The sequence below is a fragment of the Bacillus rossius genome, chromosome 1 (genome assembly GCF_032445375.1).
Source record: "Bacillus rossius redtenbacheri isolate Brsri chromosome 1, Brsri_v3, whole genome shotgun sequence".
NCBI lineage: Eukaryota > Metazoa > Arthropoda > Insecta > Phasmatodea > Bacillidae > Bacillus > Bacillus rossius.
Window position 1 is genome coordinate 104,400,221 of NC_086330.1, and position 20,357 is coordinate 104,420,577.

General features: G+C 36.2%; 1 protein-coding gene across 1 annotated transcript in view; it reads left to right on the forward strand.

The window, feature by feature from the left end:
• LOC134541232 (low-density lipoprotein receptor-related protein 2) overlaps positions 1–20,357 on the forward strand; it is a 574,163-nt gene that overhangs the window by 538,475 nt on the left and 15,331 nt on the right. Inside the window, exons 47-54 of the mRNA XM_063384501.1 lie at positions 2,779–3,071; positions 6,561–6,687; positions 10,730–10,915; positions 12,906–13,110; positions 13,766–14,003; positions 14,843–15,097; positions 15,882–16,016; positions 17,151–17,522. Coding sequence (XP_063240571.1) covers positions 2,779–3,071; positions 6,561–6,687; positions 10,730–10,915; positions 12,906–13,110; positions 13,766–14,003; positions 14,843–15,097; positions 15,882–16,016; positions 17,151–17,522 — 1,811 coding nt within the window. The remainder of the gene's footprint in view (positions 1–2,778; positions 3,072–6,560; positions 6,688–10,729; positions 10,916–12,905; positions 13,111–13,765; positions 14,004–14,842; positions 15,098–15,881; positions 16,017–17,150; positions 17,523–20,357) is intronic.

Here is a 20,357-nt window from a genome sequence, read left to right on the forward strand (position 1 = left end):
ATAACCTCAAAAACCACACACGTAAGTTTGCATCTGTTTAATTCTCTGTTAAATTAATCCTTCCTATGTTTTCAATAAAATACGTTTGTACAACAGACACCATTTAAAAAAAGTTACGTTTTTTTCTGCAATGTTATATTATTGAAGGTTGGAAATGATAAGAATAGTTATGCTAATTGACAAACTGCAGCGTAGTTTATCTTATGTTTGTGCCATTTCCGTTACCTTTATAATATAGTTTAGGTATACAATTTTCTAGAGCTGGACGAACCTCAGTTCTCTGGTTTCGAACCGAGCCGAACCGAACCTCATACAGAAATAATTGTTTTGAATTAAAATTAACCGATGACCAGCATTTTGGTCTTTAACTGAGTGGTGAGAAAGAAAGATTCTCCAGCCATATGTAAAATTAAAACATTATATAGCTTAGCTTATATATATACCAACTTTTAATTCGTGAAGAAGTTACATCTAAATTTCAAAAAGACTATATTCCTTTTTAAGTGTACACTAACCTTCATTTAAAAATAATATTATAAAGATGACGAACATTCAGCATAAGGCCACATAACATATTTTTGTGGTAGACATAACCTAACATTTTTAATAAGTAAAACTTTTTAATAGGACATAAAAAAAAAAGACGAATGTGAATTAAGTTACCTATCTACATATTTTTGTGGTAGACATAACCTAACATTTTTAATAAGTAAAACTTTTTAATAGGACATCAAAAAAAAGGCGAATGTGAATTAAGTTACCTATCTACATTACAAAACCCGCTGACTGCAGTTTTCTTGGAAGAATGCTGCTCGTTAGAAGAAACTTTAGACGTTTATTTTGGGGTGGTTCTGGGTCATCCGGGTCGTCATTATCTTTTCTCCATTTGGAAAACTTAAACGACGTTAGCCTGCTCATCGCAAATCACCTCAAGAATAATATTGTAAACGTAACGTAAAAAGTGTGGTTATAGAAATTTGCTTCGGAAAAAAGAAAACACGAGAAATAATGATGGCTGCCGCGACTACGCTAGTCAACTTAGTACCGTACTGTAAAATTTACTGGACCAGTACTTTTAATACACAAGATTAAATTAATATTTTCATTACCTGACTGTTATAACCAAAAAGGCCAAAGAAAATAAATACATCCCAGTAATTTAAAATACGTAATTTACGTAATCATTTCCTACCGCATTTGTCTTGTGTTAACTTGATCACGTTAGTTTTGCCGAAATACGAGAGTTCTCGTACATGCGCTTTAGTTTAACGTATGGGGTACTCAATTTTTGGTGATTTTACAACACTTCTCGTACACGCACTATAGTTAAAGGTATAGTATACAATACCTTTGGCATTTTTACGATAGTTTATATTACGTAGTACGACAAATGCATACAAAATTCTCTAAAGTAATCAAAAAACAAAGCGCGCCCATATGAAAAAATGCTATGCGAGTTATGCGAAGATTATTCATTTTTTAATTTATTTGTCTGAGCTTGAAACTGTTGAGATGACGATTATGCGATAAAAGTCGGAATATTACAAGTAATAGAATTTTGTTGAGCTGTTTTGTGAATGGTCTCAAATGGGGGTTAGAAAATTAGAAAAACGTAATTTTTTTTTAAACGAACGTTCGGTTTTTCGAATATATTTTAAGAGGTTTCGAACCGAACCGAACGTAAGGGTTCGGTTCGGTTCGGTTCGAAATTTTCAAACTTCGCCCAGCACTACAATTATCAATTACTACCTAAAGCTCTTAAAAACCCACCTCGAATCCCACCTCGAATCCTACGAATCCTCGAATCCATAGGATTCGGTATATTCGACGAATCCAAGATTGGAAAATCCCATCCCTAATATTTACATTTTAATTTTTCAAAAATTAAAATGCTTATTCATGTATGTATCACCGCTTGGTTCATATCAGTCCTGTCAGGCCTGTGACTTTTTTCATTGCACCATTTATTTAACAACCTTTTCCATCAGATACCTGTTCCGATATCTAATGTCAAGTATATTTCCGCTAGTACAACCAACAGCATCAGACTTATATAAACATTTGATAGAGTCCTTATTTCATACGATTGTGCGCACAGTTGACTTGCTCAAAACTGAAGTGTGACCAACATTAGTGTGGTCTTCATGACTTTCTGCATGCCGTAATACTTCTAGTTTTTCTCAAATACTTGAACACAAGGCATTATGCTCTCACTTGGAAGTCATGATTCCACTATGATTCCAACTGCAGGTGCTTACTTACGTACAGTTACTGGCAGACGAATGGGCAGATGTTGCTTGTGTTTGTGTGAGTTCCCTGCCTCTGGCTAGATTGAGTTCATCGTGGCCCGGTCTGAGGCCGGGTGACAAGAGTACGGCACGGCGGCAGACGTAAAAACAATCGGTCCTTTACACTCCATAGCCGCAATTGAACTTGCCCTAGCTGATGTTTGTACAACAGCCCGTAGCGTAGTCAGACCTGCGCATGCATCTCTTCCTCCCTCGCATGGGCTAACTGTATGCCACGGCACATACATATGTTGTTTACCGAGTTGAAACGGACTTCGCGGCTTCATACCCTACTTTTTTTTGCATGTCTTGATTTCTAGCTAACTGAAATTTACAGACATGCTATTCAAGACTGGGGCAGTAAAATTAACATTGTGTTAAATGAATCTGCACAATCTGAAGATGTGCTGAGTGAGGGATTGGTGTAATTGTTTATTAGTTTGTAGACAAATTTCACGACAGGTATTTGAAAGTTAAGCCTCTGCGGCAGGTGTGACGGGGAGACGGACTGCAAGGACGGGTCGGACGAGCCGGCCAGCTGTCCCGCCCGACACTGCCGCGCCGGCTCATTCCAGTGCGACAACGGCAACTGCACGGCCTCCACCACCATCTGCGACGGAGAGGACAACTGCGGGGACCGCTCGGACGAGCGCAGCTGTGACCTGCCGTGCCCGGACCTGGAGTTCAAGTGCCGCTCCAACGGGCGGTGCGTGCTGAACGCCTGGCGGTGCGACGGCGACCCCGACTGCAAGGACGGCAGCGACGAGGATCCCGCCGTCTGCCGTGAGTGTCTCGCCGCGCCGACGTAGTTTGGACAGGTTCTCATCCTCTGCACTCGAGGCTAACATTGGCTTATGATCAGACGTAAGGACTGTCGCTGTCCGCAAACGACACTTCATTGTTATTTTATATAAACTAGGATATATACTAAGAATGGGGATGGGCTGATCAAATCATCAAATCCTCAAATACCATCAAATCCTTAGTTTTCAAAGGATTCAATATTTGGGAAAAAAATATATGAAGAAAAATATTAGAGAAAATAAAGTAAATTAAAAATTCTAGACTGGTAACTCTGAAGTTAACTAGGTCAGTTTTTTTTTTCTTCATACCTATCCTGTTACTTTTCCCCCAAGATATTGTACTTTCAACATGTAATTATGTAAACTCCCAGTGGTTGATATTCAAATAGAAATTTCTTTTAACAATAGATGTATATTTAGCAAGCTGTATTTCACTGATATATAAACACAAATATACAATGTTTACAAATATTACAAAATAAACAACAGTGCGACTGTTCGACCACAGAATTTTATGTGTTTGACTTGCAATGTTAACACTAATTTTTTTTTTTAAATTCCTGAGATAAAAAATCCTTTGATGAATTTCTTAGATTTCACTACTATACACAACACAGAAATGTTACAAAGTAAACAACAGTGGGACTGTTTGACCACAGACATGCAATGTAAACAATGAAATAGTGTTTTTAAAATTTATTAGATAAATAGATAAACTGTACTTAAGTAAATGTTGTCCTTTGAACTTAAAAAGTTTTAAAATTAATTTAATGATTCAAAACTTCTGTGTAGACGATGTTTTTTGTAAAAACTTTTTCATCGTTTGCTAAATGTCCTTATATTCACAAATATAAAATCTCAAACCATAGAATGATTGAAATAGCTTGGCTTCTGGGTTGTAGCCACGTCCTTGGCGAATAATTCATTGACATTTCTGTCAACATTGCAGTCGCCATCATCAGGGAGCAGTTACCTACTGAGGTTCTTGCAAGTTATCCTGCCTTTATATACTCTCGCCTGAGGCGAAGGCGCTTTCTGATTGGCTGCAGCTGTGGGTCAATCATAGCTTTCCTTTCTTCTGGTTGGCTGGGCTGTTTTGCCAATCAGGGGTGATCTGTCTGATGTTGGATGTGGAGCTATGTTTTGAGGATTTCTATAGAGTGGGTTCCATATTTTGCTTAATTTGTAGCCATCTTCTCTATTAATGTTTGCTGGGTGTTTTAATATTTCTACTGATTCTCGAATGTATCTTTTCTTGTATTGTCGGATGTTGGATATGGTGTGGGATTGGTTGAAATCAATGCTGTGTCTGGTTTACATCGAGTGTTCTGCAATAGCTGATCGTGGGTTATCATGTTTGTAGTCACTGATGTGTTCTTTAACCCTTGTGATTATTCGTCTGCCAGTTTGTCCTATATATACCTTGCCACAGGAACATGGAATCTTGTAAACACTGGCTAGGTTTTCGGCAGGAGACATTGGTGAAAGACAAAACTCCTGCCGAAAACCTAGCCAGTGTGCAATGTCGACCAAAACGTCGGTGAATTATTCCATTATTCGTCAAGGACGCTGCTACAACCCAGAAGCCAAGCTACTTCAGACAATGGCAGTGAAAGCTTGCGAACATTATTTACAGAGTGATTGAACTCTACTTGCTACGATATACAATTGTCTATGTGTGAAAACTGGCTGCCTCAATAAAATTCAAATTTTTTTGAATGTTTGTCCTTGTGATTTATTTATTGTCATCGCAAATGCAGGTTCAATTGTAAATTGAGTTCTTTAAAATGTTTATGGTAAAATAGCACCGGAATATGTTATATTTATATGTGGAATCAAAATTCTCTTATTGCGTGCGGTTCCAGTTAAAACTTCACAATCAGTAGCAATTACGATGCATAAACTTGATGAACATTTTTATACCTTTGACTAATGCTTGCTTTGTATTTAAGTCATTAAATTGATGAAATATAACCTTGTACCCTCCATTCTCTCATACATATCAACTATCAACTGCAGAAATAATTTTTGTGAATGTTGGAACATGCTAAAATCTTCTCTAATCACAAGTCGATAGGCTGCATACTGAAGCATGATTAATTTATTTCTGTCTGCTCTTGAATTAGATGTAGTTGTTACATTATGAGAAATATTGATATGCCACCCAGTATCACCATTTGGAAAAAATAGTGGAGATGCTAAAGGGTCCAAAACAGAGGTTTTTATTTTTTTATCTAACATTAACTTTTCAAATTGAAATCATATTTTGTTCAAAAGGTGGCTCACCATCAACTGTACTAAATATTACTGCTACATCAGTTAAAACTGTATAATTGTAACTGTGTAGATCTAAATCACGATTTACTTCAATGAGCATACAAATTTCTTTATTTTGATTTTCAACTCTCTGGTAATCTTTCATTGCAATGAATGACTGAACAAAAGTATTATTGTGTTCCAATTCAAGAGAGATTTCACGCATTATATTGTCATTGCACCTTTGATTAAATTTTTATGTAATCTCTATTTGATAGCAGTGTCAAAATCATAAAAATAAAATTACGCACAAAATAGTGAGCGACAATATCCAGAAATCATTGGACCTGATCTGTGATAAAAAAAAAAGCATCACATAGCTTGAAATGATACACTTCATGTATAACTGTTTCCAAAATTTTAGCTTCTGTGCTAACCATAGCCAATGATGAATTGTATTTGTATTTATAAATATTTTCAAAATAATTTTTTGATTTTCTTTTTATTGAAGATTTATTCGAAGTAAGTCCGTCATATTATTATTTAAAATATTCATTATGTGTTAAGGCTGGTAATATTGCTTAACCCTTATGACAACAGGAAGTAAATACAGTCCAGTCACCTAAAGTGACTTCAGATTTGAAATGTTTTGCATTGCAAAACCTGCATTGTAAATCCATCAATCCACAATCAAAAGTACCGGTATTAAAAATTCTTGGAATGAAATGCAATGTACATTTAAATGTATCTCTCAAAAAATTTCATCATTTGCATTTGCATCATTTGCTTTATTTGCATTTGGCGTATTAAGCAAATATGTATCCCTTCTTCTTTCTCTCTACTCCGACCCGGCAGTGTTCTACGTCGAGGCATAATGGAAGTAGGTGCAGGTGCAAATACCTTAAAGGAAAAAAAAAACTTTAATTAAATTAGTGAAATCAAGATTAGACAGGGTTTAATATACTAAATGTTCAATGTCCTATGTCATGGTGTAATGGAAGTAGGTGCGAATAAATGAATTAATAAAAAAAAAACATGTAGAAAGAACATTAAAATATGCATTGCATTGGACAATACAAATCAATTTTTAAAATCTGCAAGCTAGTAGGTTATTTAAATTGCTGAATTTTTAAAAATCTATATATATCATATCCACTGATGTAAGTTTGCTCATTAACTCTTAACTCATGACTTTTCCTTTTTTTTTTTTCAGACAACAGGACATGTGACCCAGAAACTGAGTTCTCGTGCAAGAATGGGCGCTGCATCCTCAAGCTGTGGATGTGTGACTTTGACAATGACTGTGGGGATGATTCTGATGAACCGGCCTACATTTGCAGGTAAATATACATTTGTGGTGCAATAAAAGAAGTGAGGAACATTGAGATACTATCCCCGGCGCTTGCCCTTCTACTCGAGAATTCTCCTCCTCTGGATGCGGGACAATTAGTGTTTTGGACGCCCTTCGGGGTCTCAGTGGCTACCTCGCCACAAGGCACCTGATTCGTGTCTCGTTCAGGGGTAAAGGAAATCAAAACAGGATGTGAAATTGCCTGAGACAGTCTTGTAGTCTTCTGCCAGTTGTAGAGAGGCGTCTGTAAATGTACAAGGTACACTCCTGGAAACCAATGCTCAAGAGTAATCAACTTTTCACGATAGTGTGGTCGTAAACCGGCAGGAAGTAGTAAGCACGAGGCGTCAGTAAACGGATGTTCACCTTGGTTGTATTGGCGGCTCTTGCAGTTAGAGTTCTCAAGTGTTTAAAATGCTGGCAGTTCTGGCAGGCGGAGGAAGAAACAATTCGCGGAATGAGTCCCGAGAAGTGACAATACATCTCAACTGGCGAGCACAGTCGGTGCACCCTCTTTTATTGCATATCTGGTCAAGAGGAGGGGTAACCAATAGGGAGCGAGCTGGCTGTGCCGATTAAAAGCACATCTGGGACAAGCTAGGAAAGGAGGGGAAAGAGGCACAGCCTCCCTCCCTTTGCGCAGCCGACGATACTTTGTATCTGCAGCATCCAGCCAGAGATGGGCGGCCGGCGCTCCGGCCGAAAATGGTTGACAAGGTAAAAGTGGACAAGGGAATTAACTTCTGCCAGTAGTTGCGGTGCGTCACATGCTTTAGTTTTCATATACATTAGAAAATGTGTATAACACAGCCTAATGTGCCAAAAATGTTTGTATCTGGCTGATTAAATAATTAAGTGTTGGTTTCAGCACTCGTCCCTTGATTCCTGGTTCAGAAATTTAGTTTGGGAAGAGGAGCCTGTATGTTGGTGCTGAAATGAATAGTTTGAGACCCTAATTCATTACACTATTTTTTTATGTAGTTTAGTTAATTTGAAGAAGAAAGTACGGTTAAACTTGTTTAAAATATTCCCCCACAATACAATTTCCAGTGTCATATGATAAAATGTTTCAGTCCCGCCATTTTCTTAATATGATGAGGGTTATTATTTTCTGTGTGAGAGGTTCCTTGTAAAATTTGTTTCCCTGTATAAAAATTTTTTTTTAAGTTAAAATGCACTAGTCTTTAGGAAATGATAGTTTTCTTATTTAATTAACAAAAATACATAATTATTCGACATATAAATTATTTTTAGAAAAACATTTTCAAACGTTAAGACCTTGATTTGTTCCACGTCCGCTGTTGCTATGCAACACGTATAAAAATGAAGCCAGTGCTAGTTGACATTGTGCTAGTTAGGTTCATGCCTGTACAAAGTACTTGCATGAAGTCGATTATTGGTATCAATAGCTCGCCGCTGTGCAGCGGTGGTTGGCATCATGTTTGGTTACGTTAATGACCGTATAGATTAGTTGACTATCAATATGGGTAACGTGCCGATTCTGCACCACACGCTCTGTCTTTTTCCGAGTAGTATTATTTTAGCACTCATTATGTTAGTGCGTCTTGCACTGATGTTACTGTTTTTGTTAATTTAAAGGTAATACAAAATATGGTGTTTGTTTTGTAATAATGGCATTACTTAAAAGTGCCATAAAATGAAAAGCGTTTTCATTAAAAGAAAAGTTGTACATTATAAACAAAGTTAATTCCAAGCCCAAGGTTCCACGAGTGGCGATCGCTAAAAAGCTGCGAATACCACCATCAACAATGAATTCTATTGTTGCCAAACAAGCTAAAATATGTTCCGAGGCTGACAATATTTCATTGGCATGTGAGAAAAGGAAGATAAATTGCTTTGACACTTAATGTTGAATTTAAAGGATCAATGGTTATCTTGACCGATTTAAGAATAGGACTGGCATTTTGTACCGGGGAATAAGTGGAGAATCTGATTGTGTGAGTGGAGAATCAATAGATGCATGGAAAGTATTTGCCTCAAATTCTGAGTACGAACCGAAGGACATTTTCAAAGCTGATGAGTTTGGCCTATTTTTCAAAATGCTGCTTGACAAGACATTTGTTTTAAAAAGAGAGGCTTGACATGGGGGGTAAGCAAAGCAAGGAGAGGCTAACTGTTTTTGTGGGGGCCAACATGGATGGGTCCGAGAAGCTTCCACTTTTTGTTATTAGGAAGGCCAAAAATCCACAATGTTTTAAAAATGTAGAAACTTTACTTTGTAGGTACACAAATCGCAGAACAGCATGGATGACTTGTGGCATCTTTGAACAATATTTGCACTCCCTGGATGCCAAAATGGGAGTAAAGAACAGAAATAATTATATTTATGGATCACTGTCCTGCCCATCTGAACAGTGTAGCAAACTTGAGGAATTTGAAAATCCAGTTCCCTCCTGCTAATTCCTCATGAGTGCTGCAACCCATGGATCAGGTTATGATCAAGATACTAAAGCAGTGTTATCGCAAAATACTGGTGTGCAGACTAATCACAAAAATGAATCACACAACACCCAACTCTCTGCCATACAAAGTTTCTATTTTAGATGCACTGCATTTCCTTGCGGCTTCTTGGGATTCTGTGGACCCAACCATCATTGCCAACTGCTTTAAAAAGGCAGGCTTTGGAGGTGACATTGTAGCCCCAACTGATGAGAGTGATGTTGGCGATGAGGGTGTATGCAATAATGCATGGAAAAGTTTGCAAGTCAAACTAAATATCACGTGTAGTTTTGAAGCTGAGAGTGACGTCTTGCCTTGTGAGCTTCAGAGTGCTGAAGCGATAGCAAGCAGCAGCAACATTGATGTGGTTGCAGTAGAAGACGACAAAGATAAAGAGGATGAGGAAAGTGAAGCAAGAGCACTACCAAAACCAACCTGTTCTGATGCCTTAGTGCATCTGGAAGGACTGCGAGACTTCATTCAAGGAACTGCAAATGTGCCAGATAATATTTGGCAAAGTGTCTGGCACTTTGAAAATTTCATAATGCAGCTAACCGAGAAGAACTCTTAGAATATGTATTATCTTTTTTTTTGTTCAGACATTTATTATTCAACATTTATATATGCAAGTTAGAATTAGTTTCTTTCAGTAAGAATTTCAATTTTTTTTATAAGTGTTAGGACATATTTTTCGTAATAAATTGTTACCATTTGTAAATTAGTTCAATTATATTATTAGTAAACTGAAAGAGAGGAAATTTTCCTTTTCCCTTCTAATAAGTTTTCCGTGCTAATACGTTTTTTTAGACAGTCCCTTTAAAAACAGAGTTTCACAGTATTTATACAAAATTTCTTGCGATGAAAAGAGGAGAATTAGTTAGCACACCACATGGGTCTGGTATTTTCCTTGAAGGAACAATTAGCTTCAGGTATTAAAGGTGAAGGAAGTTATAGACTATAGGTCTGCAAAGACCAAGCATGCATTTAATGTTGTATGTGGATGTACGTACTTTAATTTGAATATGATGTTTGAAGGGACTCAGAAAAAGTGTTGCTGTTGAAGCTCACCTCTTGGAAACTGATACGAAAACTTAACTGCCTTAAATTAATCATGACTTGTGAGAGATCATTGTGTGCTAAATCATGAAAGTGAAGTAGCATGTGCCATATTCCTATTTTTTTTTTTTTGTAATTTTAATCTCTGTAAGTTTAAATTTTAGTTGCTCAAATTCTAAACAAAGTGAAATGTGCATCCGTGATGTTAACTCTGTTTATAATATTGGCCAGCTGAAAACTGTCAAACTATTATTTTTGGGTGATGATAGTTAAAATTACATCACTATGTCTTATTAAATTGATCATCATCATCATCATTATGCTTCCAGACTGTGGCTGGGTCCTCTGTCTCTCCACCATTCCTCATCCTTCACTTTATTCCAGTCTTCTCCTCTCTCTTGCCTTTTTCAACTAGAAATGGCAATCCGAAAACAGGTTACTTAAACAAGTCAAGAAGTGTACGTTTGTACGTGGTTGCTCAGTTTCGGTACGAGCTATGTTTCCTGCTCCCACAGACAGAGGAACTGCACGAACGGGTGGCTGCGATGCCCGGGCAGCGGGAACTACCGCTGCATCCCCAAGTGGCTGTTCTGCGATGGCAAGGACGACTGCCGGGACGGCAGCGACGAGAAGCCGGAGAACTGCCCCAAGTGCCACGAGACCGGAGACTTCCGCTGCACCAACAACAGATGCATTCCCAAGTACGTGACGTAGCATGCTCTCCACGGAGCGGCGGTTGTCTGGGGACCAAGCGAGGTGGTGCAATGGTGGAACATTGAGAATTCAGCTTCGAATTCTGGTCCATGCATCCTGATTTATGTTTTCAAGCAGTTTTAAACTAGAGTTAAATATGATGTAGGTCTAATAAGATTTAAAACTTCTGTGTTTGAATTTTTCACTATGTGAAAATAAATCATTAATAATATTAGCATATATTAACATTTATGGATTATTTTTTTGGCTTGTTTTAACTAAAGCGTAGGAACACAGTAGCTGCTAAGAATGTTCCTTTCTTTTTCTGTCCAGTTTATGTGTGCTTGGTAAAAGAGGCAAAGTTTTTTCTCCCTCTTAGTGTGACTTTTTTTTGGGCCACTCAGGAGAATACAGCCTGAGCTGTCACAGCGGTAGTAGAGGGATGGAAAAAAAATGGGGGGGGCGGAGGGAGAGAGAGTGATAGTGAGTGTGTGTGTGTGTTTGTAAATTATAGTGTGAGTGTGAGAGTGATGGTGTGAGTGAGTGTGTTGGTGCATGTGTCGGTGCATGTGTTGTTGTGTGTGTGGGTTTGTGTGTGTTGGTTCATGTGGGTGTGTGTTTGTTGGTGTGTGTGAGGGTGCGTATGCACACGCGTTTGTATCCGGTGGTTGTTGTTCACTGTTTATTATCCACCAGAAAATCTTTGTCGTAGGTTGTTAGGCCTTTGGAGGTTTTTGCTGTGAGTATGCGACCAGATGTTTGCCCCATTCTGAACTAAACTAATCACACAGCTGGCATGCATGTTTCTACCATCTGATCTGAAAACTGTCAACTTTAAGACCCATTTAGTGTTTTTCTTTTTCAGACGTATTTATCCTTATCAATATTCTGTCAGTTCTAATTTATTTTTGACTTCAGGGAGCAGTGTTTTACTTTTTATGGACAGTATCAGTATGCTGTCAGTTCTAATCTATTTTTAACGACCTTCCGTCCCCCCCACATCCAGAATCTCTTCTCCATAAATTACTTTAGCTGATAACATGGGTGTTAAGTAATGGTTCCATATTACTGTGTTAAATTCAGCTTTTCTATATAAGTCTTCTCAGAATTTACTTGGCCAGATTTAGCAAAAAAAAACTCCACATAAATAACCCTAAAACAATATGTAAATCCAGTGGAAATTTTGTCCACGCCCAACGAGAAAATCTTTTGTGATCCTGAAATTTTCTCGGACTTTTGAGATTGTGCACACCCGTATTCGTAAAAGACTGAATATATATATATATATATATATATATATATATATATATATATATATATATATATATTTATTTATTTATTTATTTATTTATTTATTTATATTTATTTAATTTTAATTTTTTTTAAGTGTTAGTATTGAAAATCAAATTGAATATGAATAATAAAATATTTGTTTTAATATTCAAAATTTCCAGTATTCACACAGCCCTAATAATTGGTGTACCTAAATGTACACCACCTAATTTTTAAAATGGAATTTCATTTTGGACTGTGTATACATAAAATCATTATCACTGTAGTTGTGTTGAATTTAATGGAGTTTTTTTTTTTTTCAAATTTATAGCTAACCTTTATTATTTAGTAATTAGAAACTTTTTATTTTTTACTTAATGATGTGTTTATTTTCTATCAAAAAAAAACAAATACCTTAAGTATGAAATAATTTTAAGATGATTAATTCTCTTTGACTTAATAACAGGTAGCCTGCAGTTGGGTGTTAATATAGAAAAGCTCTCTTAATGCTTCGGTAATGTCTACAAAAAATTTTTTTTTGTTATTTGTCATTTAAGTCTACAATTGAGGTTTTTTTTTTTTTACAATATTTAGAATTATCTCATAGTTAGCTTTCTTTTCTGGTGTTGAGGGTGTGTTTTATAAATCATAAAAGTGAGACAAGTGTGATTTTCCTAAACCAAACAGGTTACATGGAATTACACCAAAAAAAAACTCTTTTTCCAGGCGATGGCTATGTGACTTTGAGAATGACTGTGGGGACAACAGCGATGAAAGTGAGTCGATCTGCCATGGGTCGTACCGGGAGTGCTCCGAGTCGGAGTTCCGATGCACAAACAACAAGTGCATCCCTAACCGCTGGCGATGCGATCATGATGACGACTGCGGAGACAACTCGGACGAGGTGAACTGCTCGGGTTTCCAGTGCAAGGTGAGGTTGAAATGATCTTTTACGTTGCTTTAAATTTTGTGTTAATGTTAATATAACTTTGTACCTTTGTTAAATTTGCAAAATCACCAAAAAAATTATTTTGTGTAGCAAGTTTATGTGTACCAGTTTTTTACTCAAAACTGAATGAAAGTACAGTCATAAGTATATAAGATTATGCATTCAGTTCCATGGAAAACATAAAATAAGCAAAATACTAGTAAGTGTGTGTGTGTGTGTGTGTGTGTGTGTGTGTGTGTCAGATTCAATTATGAAATGTTTTCTTTACAATATATTTATAGGTGTAAAAACTAGAATCTGGAAAGATAAGATAAAAAAAGCTAGCTGAATGAATTGTTTTTAATTTTTAAGTTAGTTTACATGTGAATATAATGATGGAAACTGGGTTGTGTGGTTTTTGTCATGTTCCTTGGGAAAGTAGCTTCAACTTAGAAATGGACCAATATAAATTTTTTTTTTTTAAATGTTTGCATCAATTTTTTTAAAAAAATATGTTGATATGTTTGTAAAATAAAGATTTGATTTCTTTAAGAATTAGTACATGATTGATTGTCGAGCATCTGTTATTCTCTACTGCATTGGCTTTCCTCATCACGAAGCTTGTAACTGTGAGGGACGCATGTCATTCCCCCGACAGAACGGCACGTTCCAGTGCAAGAGCGGGCACTGCATCGCGTCGTACTTCCGCTGCGACGGGGACAGGGACTGCCGGGACATGAGCGACGAAATGGGCTGCCCCCCGAGGTTCCCCGGCGACCGCTACTGCCCGGAGAGCAAGTTCCAGTGCGGCAACCACCTGTGCGTGAGCCAGAGCGAGCTGTGCGACGGCAGCGACGACTGCGGTGACAACACCGACGAGAGCCCGTCCGTGTGCTGTGAGTTTCCTCGGTCATCCTCGCCTCGCTCGCGACTGCCACTGCAAAACTCTGTCGTAGATCAGCCACGGAACTAGTAGAGCTTATCATGTATTTAAATGTCTTGAATGTGTTTAACTTCATATAAATTATTGTCTGTTTCTTTAGTAATTATGTAGGATTACCGTTTTCATCACTTATGTCTAACATAAAAAAAAATTAAGATCTCTCTGAAAATAAATTTTAACAAAACATAATTTAAAATTAGTAATATTGCAATTATGTAAGTTAACATTATTAGTGCAATTCAGAATTTCTCAAGCTTTAGTTTAATTAAATAATAAATATATTTCATAGTACTATTTTTCGCAAATTTAAACATATCTGATTAAAAACCACACATTTTTTAATTTCTTGAAATTACTTCCTATCAGCTGTCAGGCATTAAAATTTATTAACCCTTAAGTTTTATTATTTACAGAAAGGGACAATGTTGTCAGTTTTGATATTTGTGTTTAATATTTTCTGAAACCCGTAAAATATTAGAGGGGATGGTGAGATTTATTAATATTTTTTTGTTATGTGTTAGTGTTTGATTATGACAATTGCAAGTATGTATGTTTATGAAGTGTATTTTAGGTGAAACTACTACGTGTATTCTGCAGCCATAAACAATAAAGTGGCGGTTTAGTTAACATTTTCTGTGTATTAATCAGCAAAATTTTTATGTAAAATGAATTTTACAGATTAAGGTCTCGATTGCTTTTCCATTGAAAACAACATATGCAAGTTTTTGTGTTATAATAAATATTGTAAATATCAGAGCTGTCATTGTGACGTGGTGAATGTGTGTGTTTCAGCGAACTTCAGCTGTGACACGCTGCGGAGGTTCCAGTGCGACAACCACCGGTGTGTGCCACGCTACCAACTGTGTGACGGCGTCGACAACTGCGGTGATGGCAGTGACGAGAACAACATGACGCTCTGCTCAAGCCGCGTCAAGCCGTGCAACCTCTACAACCAGTTCCAGTGCGCCAACAAGAAGTGCATAGACAGGAGTCACATATGCAACTTCGCGGACGATTGTGGCGACTACTCTGACGAACTAGGATGCCGTAAGTTTTCCACTACCTGCAATTGTGGAGTATTTGCTTTGTCTGTTATGAAGTAAACAAATGATGGCCGGATATTGCCCTTGATTTAATCAATAAAATATAATTAGATGTACCCTCATGTATTAGCGACATTTGTTTGCTTGTACAATGTAGGATTTGTTGATAAATATTATTTATATAGTTTTCTCATTATCTTTTTATTGTTTCATGATTATATTTCCAAGATAAATAGGATTTTCTTTATTATATTTTTAAATACATACTATGTTTAAAATAATAATCTTTCTTTTATTAATACATGCTCTGTATTGCATTTATTGATTGCACTACAGAATAATATGACATTTAAAAAATTCTTGCTATAAAGGTAATATTTATTAATGTGTCTGGCTCTCGGATTAGTTTGAAGAATGATAGCTGGCCCTTGGAAAGAGTAAAATAGGGCATCACTGTAGTAGATTACACTTTTAAATTTAATCATTTTCACCTTTTTCTTCCACTTTAATTTTTGTTTGGCATTCCTAACAATAAATACTAAATAGTATTGTATGTAATATTAAAAATTGTTAAAAAAATATCCCTAAGGAAACTGGAATATATATTTTTTAAATTTACATTGAGTTTTACCAAAACTATTTCTGATTAAAAATATATGAGGACACATACCGGATTTTAAATGCTAGATGGCCCAATTTTATAATCTCATTTTTTGAATATTAAATTTGACCGAATTGGTGTTCTGGGCTTGACGTGCATTTTCTGCACTGCCGTACTGCTCTTCCAGATCCATCCAAGACATGCATCGGCGACACGAAGGGTGGCTGCGAGCACTTCTGCGTCAACCTCACGGACAGTGGCTACATATGCTCATGTTACAATGGCTACATCATCTCCCCAGATAACAGCAAGAAGTGCTTGGGTGAGTCATACCATGGCAGCCCGAGTAACAACTTCAAAATGATGGAATGTTCATAATTGTCCCATATATGTTGGCTCACATGTAAGTCAGCCTATTGCTTTTCATTTTAAAATTTTGGAAAAAATTTAGTAGATTTAAAACATTGAAAAAATACTTGACTTGCTTACAAATAATCTAATGTACTTAGTGGGAACCTGCAGGTCACATTATTACTCATCATGAAACATATTTTCTACACAGATTGGACACGAGTTAATGTTAAACACCAAAGTTACTAAAATATTACTTTGAAATAAATTTTTACCTTGAAACTTGGTGGTAACAAGTTAACAATCACAGTCACTATCATTATCACCCGCAATTAATCCTACGGGCTCTCCTTGGGATCCTACAGATTTTTGCCCATGTCTGTTTGTCACTGGGCTTTCAAGGCTCTGTCCCACATGCCAAGTAGATGTTTTTTTAATTTTCTCATCATTTATATTACTTTTTATCACTTTAAGTGCTTTTGCTGAAACTTGAACACAATACCTTGCTTGCATTTCAGTTCTGTCAAAAAAAAATTTTCAACAGAAATTTAATTAGTGTAACATAATAAGTGTAAAAATTCACAGAATTAATAACAATTGCAAACACTTGTGCGACTTTTTACACCCAATATATTATTCTTACAAGGGGAGGGCACGACTTGGGAAATTAATTTTGGGGTGAGACTCTGTGTATTAGTAGAATACGTTTATGGTGTTTACCTCTTAAAATGTAACAAAGTGCACTGGCCAATTATGAGAAAAAGTCTTTGAAAATTTAAGCACAGGTTATAGTTAAGTTTCGCTCTGGCCAATGGCACAGCAGTTTAGGTGGTAATGCACTTGCTTGCATCCCAGGCACTCGTGTTTCAATTATTGTTAGTCAAATTCATAGGAAATCTTACAAGTTATTTGATACTCGTAGATTATTTCCACAATTATGATCACAATGTTTACTACAGTCTAGATTTATTTTTTTATTTTTTTATTTTAGGGTTTGTAAAGTAATACATCAAATAATAAGTAGAGGGCCCCAACAAAATTATTTGCCCCTGGAACCTTGGTCTCTCTCCATGGCCCTGGCTCTAATTGCAATGGTTGTGTGCAGATATCGACGAGTGCGCGACACGGACGCACAGGTGCTCCCAGGTGTGCACCAACCTGAACGGCACGTACAGCTGCAGCTGCCGGAGCGGCTTCGAGCTGGCCGACAGCCTCAGCGGAGTCTGCAAGGCCCTCGACCAAGACACCTCGCTGCTGTACGCCAATGGCCCGGAGATACGCTCGTACATGGTGAGCGAGCGGCGGCAGATCGATGTGATACGGGACGAGAAAAGGATCGAGGCCATCGACTACGACCCGCGGGCGGAGATGGTGTTTTGGGTGGACTCGTACGAGAAGACCATCAAGCGATCGTTCATGCCAAATGCTCAAGAGGGTCAAGTGAAGACTGGATTTGCTCAGGACCTGAATGTGAAAGGTACACAATTAAAAATTCTCCTTTTTTTTTTTTTTTTTTTTTTCCAACATGGATATGCCCAGAACCTGATCATGAAATCATCTCAATCAATTTAAGGCTAGCCTACAAATGATTTAGCACAGAAAATAGCACACGCACTCGCACAGGGCACACGCACAGCACAGAACTTCAACCTACAATTAAATAACACACGCACAGAGAAATCGGAAGTTTATACAAAATATTTACGAAAATTAAAGGAAGTGCAGCGAAGGAAAAATTGTGTACATGTATTGGTAGCCTTGTCAGAGGAAAACAGCTGATATATGTGTTTATTTGTTTTGCGCGCGCTATGTGAGATGAATGGAAAGGAAAATAATTTGGTTTAAGTTAGCAAAAATCACAATTTCCCTCCAGGTCTCTGAACAATCGTACACTTCTAACCTTAAACAGAGTATCCTTCGAAGGGGTACGATGTTACAGACCTTTACATTGTATGGCATGTTTACGTATTTAACACTTTTTCTGCACAGAAACTTTCTATCTGTAGTTCTAAAATGCTATAAAAATTGTAACTATATAACTAAAAAATGTAAACAACACTAAATGAAAATATGTCATTTTGGCGCCATTAAGGTAAACTGGCATGAAAATAATGTGAAACACTGAATTAAAATATATGACGCCTTGCAAGGTAATTCTATACATTTACAGAATACTTATAGTTGATATGAACTCCTTGTTCGCACAAGGCATCAACGATCGCCTGCCACGCATTTTTCTTGGCTTCTTCATTTTTGAACCTTGCCAGGGTTTTATCAAATAAAATTGGGGTAAATATGTAGAGTAGCTGTATTTGCGAAAAAAAAAAAAGTTAAAAATCAGAAAATACTTTTATTCTATGCTCTTTAACTTCCTCTTTTCATTAAACCCAGCGGAGATAAGAAATTCCAAATACTTTAGGAGATATGGAATTTTTTAATTTTCATAACAATGCCTGTGTATTCATGCGGCATTCAAAATTGTTTCTTGTTTACGAGTATGAAATTTTTTTTTCTTGCGACGTTCACCATTGTTTACCCGCCTCTAACTTAGGTGAGGTTTTAACGTTTCAAATTATTTGTTATTTGGATTATGTTGCACAAGTAATAAATTTTAAAAAAAATTACGTGAGTTCCTACTGTTCATCCTTTGTCCCGGTTTGTTTTGATTTGATTTTTTATTTCATTCAATAAACCATACAATGGTATAGAATATGTCAAAAAAAATACAAATAAACATAAATACAAACACATAAACAGGTACAAGAACAGTATTAAAAGCATTACAAAATTAAAATAATATAACAGCTGCTCTTCCATGAATAAGCACCTATTATATATTATATATAAAAGAAATTATATATAAAAGAAAAGTCATACATAAAAAAAATTACGAAGCTACCTCCTGTTCATAATCGTCTATATTATAAAAAGCCTTATGTGCTAAATAAAGAAATAATTCCTTTTTAAATAAATTATATTGGTACATATTTTTTATAACTGATGGTAATTTATTGAATAATCTAATACCAAGGTCAGGTCAGTTACATTATAAATACTTTAAAACTAAACAATCATTAAAATTAATTAATATTATTTTTAATGTCCGCTTAGTTTGACAGTATTTATAATGTAACTGACGTGACCTAATCGACCATTTAAATTAATTAAGCATTCACGAACACACGGCAAAATAAAAAAATGCTACGTTCGAATGATAGTACAGGTCTTGTATTGCAAAATAAAAACGGCGAAATCTCCTAAAGTATTTGGAATTTCTTATCCCCGCCAGGGTTAATGAAAAGAGGAAGTAAAAGAGCATATAATAAAAATATTTTCGGATTTTTAACATTTTTTTTCCCGCAAATTCCGCTACACTACATATTTACCAAAATTGGTTTGCTTTCAACCAGGCAAACTAAACTTATGTCGAAATTAGTCTCTTCATTCATGTTGTAATTGAAGGAGACTATTTAACTTCCCGCGCATAATATCAAAACAATAATGTACAAGTCTAGTCAAATTACGTACGCATTTAACATTTACAATTGCGCATGACCTCGGTGGTAAGCGAGTTTTCATTGGTCAGCGAGCAGCGCACAGCGCACACGCACAGAGAATATTAAAAGTTGGTCAACTTTCTGTGCGTCGATCCTGTGCTATTTTCCCGTGCGTATGCTGTGCTCGAGTGTAGGTGGCGCAATTCAAAAACTTCGTTTCTATTTTCTGTGCGTGTGCTATTTTCTGTGCTAAATCATTTGTAGGCTAGCCTTTACTATTCTCACTTTTTGGTTCAACAAACATTTTTCAATAAAATCCATCAATAATATTTTATTAGTAAATTAAACTCATTAGTGTAAACACTCATTTTAAAGTTTAAAAAAAAATTTCTACTTCTTTTATTTCAATACATTTACAATTGGAGAACTAATGCTATTACTGTAGAACCGTGTTATAATATTCCTGCTTATAACGTTTTCCTGCTTATATTTTTTAAGTCTTGACATTTTCCCCAGTAGAACAATGTATTTAACTATTTATCTGGTGAATTTCCTGCTTATTACATTTTCTTCCTGAAATTCACAAATGAAAAAAAAAGTTTTAAAAAACCTAACTAATCCAACACTTATTCCATCTGTGAAGTTAAATTGTGAATAGGTTTACTTTACACTTTACCTACGTTTTTGTTTACAATCACTGTAATACCATAGATTTAGACTGTATGAAAAAACAAAATGTAAATGTGACAGAACACTAGCGCTACACATTAGTGCTGGCTAATGCTGTGTAATGTATATATCGAAGGTACATAACG